This window comes from Papaver somniferum, unplaced genomic scaffold, assembly GCF_003573695.1.
Source record: "Papaver somniferum cultivar HN1 unplaced genomic scaffold, ASM357369v1 unplaced-scaffold_81, whole genome shotgun sequence".
Classification (NCBI taxonomy): Eukaryota; Viridiplantae; Streptophyta; class Magnoliopsida; order Ranunculales; family Papaveraceae; genus Papaver; species Papaver somniferum.
This window is the reverse complement of record NW_020651082.1, coordinates 5,844,680-5,854,382: the sequence shown is the minus strand read 5'-3', so window position 1 is coordinate 5,854,382 and position 9,703 is coordinate 5,844,680. Positions and strand designations below refer to the sequence as shown.

General features: G+C 37.2%; 2 protein-coding genes across 4 annotated transcripts; both read right to left on the bottom strand.

Moving 5' to 3' along the window:
• Nucleotides 1–1,775: 1,775 nt before the first annotated feature.
• Nucleotides 1,776–5,927, bottom strand: LOC113345296 (ion channel CASTOR-like). Of its 3 annotated transcripts, none has more exons than XM_026589082.1 (13): nucleotides 5,747–5,927; nucleotides 5,534–5,605; nucleotides 5,368–5,453; nucleotides 4,970–5,171; nucleotides 4,681–4,863; nucleotides 4,500–4,559; nucleotides 4,203–4,406; nucleotides 3,879–4,127; nucleotides 3,642–3,740; nucleotides 3,320–3,514; nucleotides 2,718–2,810; nucleotides 2,234–2,455; nucleotides 1,776–2,125 (listed from the first exon to the last, which is right to left on the bottom strand). In XM_026589082.1, exons 1-13 carry the CDS (start codon nucleotides 5,765–5,767, stop codon nucleotides 1,907–1,909), a joined length of 1,905 nt encoding a protein of 634 aa, XP_026444867.1. In that variant the 5' UTR covers nucleotides 5,768–5,927; the 3' UTR covers nucleotides 1,776–1,906. The 3 variants fall into 3 exon arrangements, with proteins under 3 accessions (XP_026444867.1, XP_026444866.1, XP_026444868.1); XM_026589081.1 differs by having other exon boundaries at nucleotides 5,534–5,630; nucleotides 5,747–5,925; XM_026589083.1 differs by lacking the exon at nucleotides 5,747–5,927 and having other exon boundaries at nucleotides 4,970–5,166; nucleotides 5,534–5,732.
• A 16-nt stretch (nucleotides 5,928–5,943) lies between these two features.
• LOC113345219 (wall-associated receptor kinase-like 3) lies at nucleotides 5,944–9,103 on the bottom strand. Its single transcript, XM_026589024.1, has 3 exons — nucleotides 9,075–9,103; nucleotides 8,704–8,921; nucleotides 5,944–6,188 (listed from the first exon to the last, which is right to left on the bottom strand). The coding sequence occupies exons 1-3, from the start codon at nucleotides 9,101–9,103 to the stop codon at nucleotides 5,944–5,946; spliced, it is 492 nt and encodes a 163-aa protein (XP_026444809.1).
• Between the last annotated feature and the right edge of the window lie 600 nt (nucleotides 9,104–9,703).

Here is a 9,703-nt window from a genome sequence, read left to right as displayed (position 1 = left end):
CTCTTTAGACCTTACAAAGTCTATAGAGATGATGCCAGTAGAGAGTAGTTGTTTCACTGTCTTGTGTCTTCTTCGAAGATGTATAGACTTTCCGTTGTATACACTATTCTTTGCGCATCCAATAGCAGCTTGACTGTCACAGTGGATTGCGATCGAAGACACAGGCTTGGGCCAGAGTGGAATTCCACCCAGGAAACCTCGTATCCATTCAGCTTCCTCTCCAGCTTTCTCCAAGGCTATAAACTCAGACTCCATGGTGGATCGAGCTATACATGTCTGTTTGGTAGACTTTCATGACACAGACGCACCACCAAGTGTGAAGATGTACCCGCTAGTGGATTTGCACTCATCTGAGTCTGATATCCAGTTAGCATCACAATACCCTTCTAGCACAGCAGGATACTTCCCAAAACTTAGGCAATAGTTTGAAGTTCCTCTCAGGTACCGTAGAACTCTGTAGAGAGCATTCCAGTGATCCTGCCCAGGGTTGCAAGTGTACCTGCTTAATCTACTCACAGTATAAGCAATATCAGGTCTTGTACAGTTCATTAAATACATAAGACTGCCAATAACACGAGAATACTCAAGTTGATAAATACCCTCACCCTTGTTCTTTTTCAATTTGCAATTGGGATCATAAGGAGTAGTTGCAGGTTTAGCTTTTTCATGATTAAATCTCTTAAGCACAGTTTCAACATAATGAGATTGACTAAGACTATATCCATCAGACATCTTTCTGATTTTCATCCCTAAGATTACATCAGCAGGGCCTAAGTCTTTCATGTCAAAGTTTTCGTTAAGCATGCTTTTAGTGGTATTGATACTATCAAGGTTACTTCCTAATATGAGCATATCATCAACATATAGGCACACAATAACATGAGAATCGTCCACAGATTTAATGTAAACACATTTATCAGATTCATTAACCTTGAAGCCATTAGATATCATTACATGATTAAATTTTTCATGCCACTGTTTAGGTGCTTGTTTTAAACCATACAAAGATTTTTTCAGTTCGCATACTTTATCTTCAAAACCTTTCACAACAAAACCTTCCGGTTGGTCCATATAAATTTCTTCATTCAATTCACCATATAAAAAAGCAGTTTTAACATCCATCTGATGTATATGCAAATCATAAATAGAAGCAATAGCAATCAACATCCGGATAGAAGTGATTCTAGTGACCGGTGAATAGGTGTCAAAGAAATCTAATCCTTCCTGTTGTCTGTACCCCTTAGCTACCAACCTAGCTTTGTGTTTTTCTATAGTCCCATCTGTTCTAAGTTTCCTTTTGAAGACCCACTTGCAACCTATGGTTTTACTACCAGGAGGTAAGTCTACAAGCTCCCAAGTTTCATTTTGTTGAATGGAATCCCACTCATTATTTGAAGCTTCTTCCCAGAAGGGAGCTTCCGGAGAAGTCATAGCTTCCTTATAGGTTTGGGGTTCAGACTCTACCGTAAGAGTCACAAAATCTGGACCGAAACCTTTCTCGGTTCTGACCCTCTTACTTCTTCTAGTTTCGGTTTCAGCATCTAGAGACGGGGGTTGACTAGTCGAAGGAACATCTGAGAGATCATCGCGGACCCTTTTATGAGGTCCAGACCCTAAAGGGAAAATGTGTTCGAAAAACACTGCATCTCTGGATTCCATATGGTGTTCTCACCAATTACCATGAACCTATAAGCACTAGTGTGCTCAGGATATCCTAGGAAAACACAATCTACAGTTTTTGGTCCTATAATTCTTTTCTAGGGGAAAACAGAAAAATAAAAGATCGTGCATCATTGAAGCATAAATCAGAATAAACATCACATAACTTTTGGAAAAGCTTAGCCATTTAGCTGTGCATATACAAGTATTTACATTTCTTATAGAAAAATTCAAAAATAAAGTATTTTCATTCTTTTTCAGCAATCACAACAAAAGCATCCTTGGATGACCAATTTCGCCGCTCACTCTTGTTAGGAGGGTTTATAACAGCTCGCTCTGCATTTGCGAGCCGGTATCCAATCACAATTTCTTTCCTCTGCCGAGCACGTAACAGTACTTCAAAAAAATTCAATTCCTCCTCTTCATGAAGATAAAAATTGGCTTGTCTTATATGCATCTTGTTTCCCTGAGTTTGGCCAAGAGAAACAAAAAAAATAAATCAACTAGTCATCAGTGAGAAGAAACATATAGCTAGCCGGTAGAAAAAAATGGGACAGTCGCTGGGGTTAGCTACCTCCTCAGCAAAGAGTTCTTTTAACACATCATTTATTTGGCGATCCTCAGCAACCATAGCTAATGCCATGCTGACCAGCTCATTTGATAAAACATAGTCACTGATTTTCGGCGTGGATAATTGATTTTTAGTCCGCGGATCAAGAATTTCACTTATTATGACCTTTGAGAAGGCTCCTCTATGGACCGGGGTTTCTTTACTATAAGAAAGAAGACGCTTTGCCTGCAAATTTGTGAAAGTGTAAAACAGTTGAGAAGTTTTGGGAAATTTTTTATTTTGGTTTTGTCTCAGTAGAAGTTGCTATTGCTACAACATTTTTTGTGCAGTTTTCAGGAAGCATCGACAAAGAATGTCCTGGTTTTCGACAAACTGAAACATTGCATCGAGAATAAACCTTGGACACCCAGCAGCTGTATAAGAACTTATGCTTGTGGGTCTGAAAGGCGGCAGGTAAAGTGGAAGCAGACATGAAATAACGTAATACCTGGATGTCACGGATAAACAATAATGTGGCAAGAGATCTCGAATCAGCTTGGATTGCTGAATCTTGGACGGGCTCATCAGCCAAAATCAAAATCTGTATAAGCCATAAACTTGGCAATTGATTAACTAAGAAAGGGAAAGAAAATCATATTCATCAATACTGGTTTCATGTAAACTGCAATTCTAACCATGCTTGGGTTGGACAGATCTATGTTGTAAAAGGCGCCTTAAGCGATGGGTTGGCGCCTGGCAAAAAAGGGCGCCCAGACGCCAAATTATACAGCAATATGGTTTTTTCTAAATAAAAGGCGCTCGTCCGGGGCGCCTCGCCTCGCCTAGCGCCTTTTACAACATAGGGACAAATTATTGATAAGTAAAAAGAATTAAGCTAACATGACATAATTTCTAATGTGAAATAGGATTAAATAAACCAGGAAGTAAGATCTGTAGACCAAGCCTTCAAAGGAACCTATAGCGTTAGTTCCAAGTAAATTCAGTTATATGGTTCCAAACAGTTTTGTTAACCAACAAAACTACTATTGCATGGTTCTCCAGCAGCAAGTTTTATCATTCCAAAACTCTGAATTAAGGCGTTCTACTCACAGAATCAAAGGTCTCCAACGGGAGAGTTTCCAAGTTACGCCGAATAACAGCATTTCCTTCACGATGAACCAAAGTAATGTTCATTAAACGGTCGAAATCTGGACCACCATCAGTAAGTTTTTTAACTCTATCATTCTCTGGAACTTCATTGAACATCCACAACTCTGATTCAGGTGCCAAGAATGCATCCAATACCTGAGACAGCAAAATCCAGAGCATTAATTAATAGATTCTCCAAAGAGACAAATCCACATTTTGCTTTCCGACCAATAGGAAGATCCATGAAAATGAATATGTTTTATCAAGACAGGAAAGAAGCTACCACTATCATATCATCAATGCCCCGTCTCCATCCACAAAGTAAAATCTTCTGTGGCTCTTTTGTTGGCCGAATAATTTCTATCAATGATGCCTCTTTAACCTGAATGGTGAAATTGACGTAAGTTTTTACTGTCTAGGACTTGAATATTAAACTCCCATGGCATGGGAGGAAAATCTTGTACAAGTCAAAGTAAGGTTCATATTTTTAATAATTAATATTCAACAGAGAAGACTTCACCATTGGCAATGTGGTTGGAGCATAAGTATCATCATCTTCAGCAATTACAAGAACTTGGTCGCCTTCTTGTAGAACATAAGAGTCATCAGGATTCAAAATGATCTTTCCTCCACAAGCTACTGACTTCACTCCACAAGGAATGGCACCCGCGAAGCTGATCAATACATCTTCAAAACACATTCCATCCAATCCCGGCCATCTTTTGATGTAAAACTCACAGTTCTCAAATCCAAGTATATCTTCCCAAATCTGTAGTTCCCAGATTTAAGAAAAATAAAGCTAAAGAAAAAATAAAAATGCAAATATATAATCTAATGAATTGACCTGAGAAAGGCATGGTTGTCGAGCACACTGAACCATCAAGCGGCCAATGACATCATGAGACACAACAGTTTCAACAAGTTCTCCACCAACACCTTTTACGAGCTTCTCGTTGTCTAGGTCACTAAGTTCCACCACTATATGTCCTCTCAGCCCTTCTTTTACTCCTGTCAGACTCAAAACTGTCCTTAACGCACGAGCATCACTCTGTTACAAGACCACATTGATACTACACTGATTAGTCAAATATTAACATAAGAGTTGATAAAAATAATTCCCCAATCTTGAAATGATACAGACCTGGTGAGCATTGCCATCTTCAGCAAGCACAATGATAGCGCGGGCCTTGGAGACGGAAACCTGTAGAAACACCTTCTGTAGTTTAGTAAGTTTTGAAATACATCTCATATAATGAAATTTTAATATTTGCAGCTTAATGAGGATTTGCAATTAAAAATCGATCCGGAAAATCAAACATAACCTTTTTCAGGTCAGCTAGAATAAAAGGGTTTCCACTTCTGCATATAACAGATGTTCCTCTAAAATCAGATTCCATTTTGGCAATGTCATTTTCCATCTCTTCTTTATCTCTCTCAGCCATTACAACCACAGTACCTCCACCCAAACTCTCATTGGCTATGCCAAGCTGATTCAACAGTGTACCCTGCGATTGAAGCAGAACTATACTCAAGCTCATACATATAAGTGAGCAGATTAGGGTTTTGAAAATGACAACTTTGGAGAATATAGACATGACTAGAGTAAAATACCAATTTTTGGTTCCAACCAAGAATTAAAGTATGACTGCTCTCAACAACTTCACTTTTCCCCTTCCCTAATGAATCTAACCTCTCGGAGATTGCATCAGAAACAAGTCCAAGCATCATTGCAAATATTAGCATGCCACCAAAACTGATAGAAACCGAAACTAACCTCGGACCAATTCCCTCATAACCCGCATGGTGTCCTGAACTAGCAACATATAAGCAGCAGGGTTGCAATTAGCAACGCCAACGGCTTTGTTTGTATAAGGGTGAACTGATAAAAATACGTCGACGTGATATTCTAACTGTTTGTTCAAGGAAACTTCGTTTGGTGATCTACTAGTTTTCGAGACGTAATCAACATACTTGAAAATAAAAGTAATAACGAGAAAATTGAAATAAACCTTTCTTGTGCATCGGAATTGATAATGTGAATGGAGTCTGGTAAATTACATCCTTGTAATCTCAACTTTAGTGTTAAAATCTGTTCCTGCGAAAGACAAAAAATTACATTAATCCAGTAAACTCATTGCAAGATAATAAATCGAACAGCCTAGAGAAGTCAGTTACCTCTAAATCCTTAACCTGTCCTTGCAAACAAAAGTTCTTGCTTAGAAGATAAAAGAAAACTGTGATAATAACCTGCCAAAAGGAATCAACTTTATGCCTATAGATAACAATTTCAGAATGTTAATTAGAAATACATTTCAGCCAAACAATTTTTCCATAAATTAGCCAAGAAAAAGTAGACTAGCTCCACAATTTAGACTTAAAAACACTAACATTGGCTTTAATTTCAAGCATAGTGGAACTTGGCAAATTTGGCTGCGCGCAGATTAGTTGTGAACCTGTTGCCAGGCCCGGTGACGGAGTTCAAGCTGTCCGATGAAGCTCAATTTTAACTTTCCTACATTCAAAATGAGCTTGGATAACTGTCACAAGGTGGAGTTTGCCAAAACAACCAAAGCATTACAGACCTTTCATAATTTATCGCATCCACCAAGTGCAACCTTAAACTGCAGCCCCTCAATTTCTTCTTCAAGTACACGTTTCAAGTTCTGACAAATTACTTGTGCTGCTGACTGTAAAGCAAGCTTAAACTGTAAACCCCAAACTGTCGAATACCCGCAGTGGCTAACTTGAGTCATCTTTTCCTTAATCCAAACAAAATTGAGCTTAAATCCAATATTTTGATGATACGTTCCTCTAATAAGACTCGACATTCCTATAAAAATAAGCATAATCCGAGAGACCAAACCTCGCGATCTTTTCTATTTTTGAGGGAGGATCCGCGTATACTCTGATATGCATACTAGCATATGATTTGAATGTGAGGTTATAGTCATAAATTTTGCATTCATCATCTATTGTGCATTGGTCATTTGTTTTGTCCCGATCATTTATGCATTGGTCATTTGTTTTGTCCCGATCATGCCTATGAGTACTGTAATTATTTGAAGCCTTCTATATAAATAAATTTAATTTGATAATTCCGGATGCCTCTTCTTTTAATTGCTCTTAAGTAGACGATATAGTTTATTTGGACGATATAAATTTGCTTATCCAAATTTAAGTGTTTCATTTAGCTTAAGTGTTCAGTATTAAGATGTTGGAGTAAACTGAAATTGTCATTTGCCAAAAACCGTGTACTTTCATTAGTCTCTTTTTCTTGATAAATTTTTTTATTTGACAATCAATATAACCAATATTCATTTGAGAATGTTCAAATCCGTGTGGTTAGAGAATAATTTATACTTTCAGAAATATATATATATTCCTTTTATTTTTATTTTTTTCCTTTTTACGGATTTCCAAATTTTTGTCGGTTAATATCGATTGAACACCCACAAATGTATAAGCAAAAAAAAAATCTTGGTGAATCGTGGTCTAAGGAAAACCCAGCACACACAACAAATCCTATTAAAGGAACCCGTGTTATTCCCCGCATTACGGGCCCTACCAATTCTATGTGACTATTTCCCGGTGTTCTAAAACTACGGTTTATACAGAAACACTGATAAGTTAGGCAATTACATCCCTAAGAAAAAAGGAGACCAAGAAAAAAAAAGATCTTATGCGACCCGGTAGTACATACAGGAAAATATTCCTGAAGAAATTACAACAAAGCTCTTCATCCGTTACGCTTTTAGGTTTGGACTGAAACAGACACAGAAGAGGAAGTATAAAAGTATTTACTTATTACTCTCTCGTTCTCGTACTTGTTTTAATCAACAGTCGCAAACCCCACAAAACTCTTAGTAGATTGAAGCAGTTGTTTCCCGACAAGTGGTAATATTTGGCCTATGACCAACAGATTTCGTTTCAAGGCAAGTGGTAACTAGATTGAAGGAGTTGTTCCCGGCAACTAGAAGGCCACGAGTATCAAGAAATCGGTTTAGTACCTCGAGTATGTTGGGGTCCTTTGAAGCAAGACCATGTACGTATATTCAGGTGACAAATCATAACGATATAAATCAAATCGAGAAGAACGGTAAAAATATACAAGTAAAAATTTCAATCATCTTCAACAATTACGCCCAACGGAATTGTAATGAGGATTTTCTAATCTAATACGTCGAACTAGTTATCTTTGTCCCGATGATCGGAGTTCTGAGGTTGGGAGTTCCGAGGGTGGCCAGGTATTAAGTCAAGCAGACGCTTCGGAAAACCAAAACTGCTTGCTTTTTCTATTTCAAATACTAATGAAATGATCACTATAATAAAACACCGTCGTCATAGTAGCTGCTGCTACGGCGACCACCACCACGCTCGCGGTTTCTCTTTCCTGAAACTTGTGTAAATACAAGGGATATGAAGAAGAAGAGAAAGAAAAGAATAAGTGCTTTTCATGAACTGATCATTACTTACGGGGAGTTTTATTTTTTTCTTTTCCGTAGGCATAATTTTTTTTTTTTGAAAAAGGTAAAATTTAAAATAAATAAAAAAGGGGCTAAGATAGTACCTCGAAAGAATAATTAATAAGGTATAGACATATATAATGAACCCAAATTCTAAGTTAACCAAATTAGAGAACTTCATAATGGGAAGTTTATAGATTTCTTAGTTAAAATTACTATATCAAATTTGGAAAACAAATCAAAGAAAAATAAAACTATCCGGCCAAGTAGGGGTGTAAATAATATCCAAAAATACTCGGCCTGCCTATATCCGTCTGAGCCTGTCTGTACTCGAAGTAGTCCAAAACCTGTTATGTCTCGTCGCGGACCGTCTGCCTGGCCTGCATTAATTTATTGGGTGGGCTCGGGCTTTGTAATTAATTATGATGTCCGGTCTGATATCCGGTCTGAAAGCTTTCTTTATGTCATCAAACATTTAACATCCTCTTAAAAAGACTTAAAAATTACCATTTTATAATTGTCAATTGTGTATCTAGAAAAATAAAATATATAGTTGTTTTTAAAACATTAATGGTAATATATTTTCCTATTTATAAAGTTTATTATATCCTAATTAATTATTTATTATAGGTTAAAATAAGAAATTTGTCATTGTAATTTAAATATAAAATAATACTATCACTTGTGATATGCAATGTTATGATATCCGATGTTAGGATATAATCTGTTGGTGCCCATGCACACTACTGATCAGCTCGCTCTCATTCCTTACCAAGGTACTGTCAAGAATCACAAACAACCTGCCATTCCTGATCGAAGATAGGAAATAAGTCGACAGGTTTTTCTCTTCGACTGGTCTTTTGAAACAAATAACTGGTTTACCTGTCAGTAATTCTGCAAGCAGAACGCCGAAGCTGTACACATCGCTTTTTTCTGTTAGTTGCTCTGTCTGCATGTATTCTGGATCTAGGTATCCAAAAGTACCTTGAACTACTGTACTTAACTGATCTTGGTCGGTAAGAATCAACCTGGAGGCACCAAAGTCCGCAACTTTAGCTCTGTAATCCTTGTCTAGGAGTACGTTGCTTGACTTGACATCTCTGTGAATTATGGGTATGGAAGCTTCAGCATGCAAGTATGAGAATGTCCAATAACAATTTGATGGACAGAAAATTACGAAGATAAGTCCAATAGGCAATAGGAAAAATCTTGGTTTAGTCGCTGCAGTGCGTGTGGCTGCACACGTCACCTACATATCCTCAGCATTACAGAATGTCCTCATTCTGATAACGTCAAAGGCTAAAATCACCTGTGCCCGTTGCCAACAACTTTCTTTGGATCAAGATCAGGTCAATCCAGCTGGTGATCTCTGTAACCATAAGTATGTTTATGAGTTTACCAACTCTTTGGTAGACTACGCTATTCCTGAATACTTCGACCTTATAACTACTTATGCTTAGAGATTTTACTTTCCATACTTGATTAAGCATAGATATAAGAGCAAAAAGTCTTCATAATGAATTTCAAAACACAGTAGTTAATCAATTGAGTGAAAGATAAAACCATACATTATCCAAAGGAATGCAGCTAAAAATATATGTTTCACGAGGTATGTCCCACGCATGATCTGTCCATCCTCCTATTTTTTAATGGGAATTTCGTTCTTTTCTTTTTAAAAATAGAAATATATTACTGGAGACAGAGACGGATAATCAGTTGATTCAGTCTCATTAAGAGCGAGCTCAGTATGAGTTGGCATGTTGTTGACCAAATCTATAAGATTAACCTCCTCTTGAAATGATACAAGGTTTGTACTTATATTACAAGATTTACAAGCTTTGAAAGAGTCAAGAAAAATTGTTGGAATCAAAAATAAGGGAGC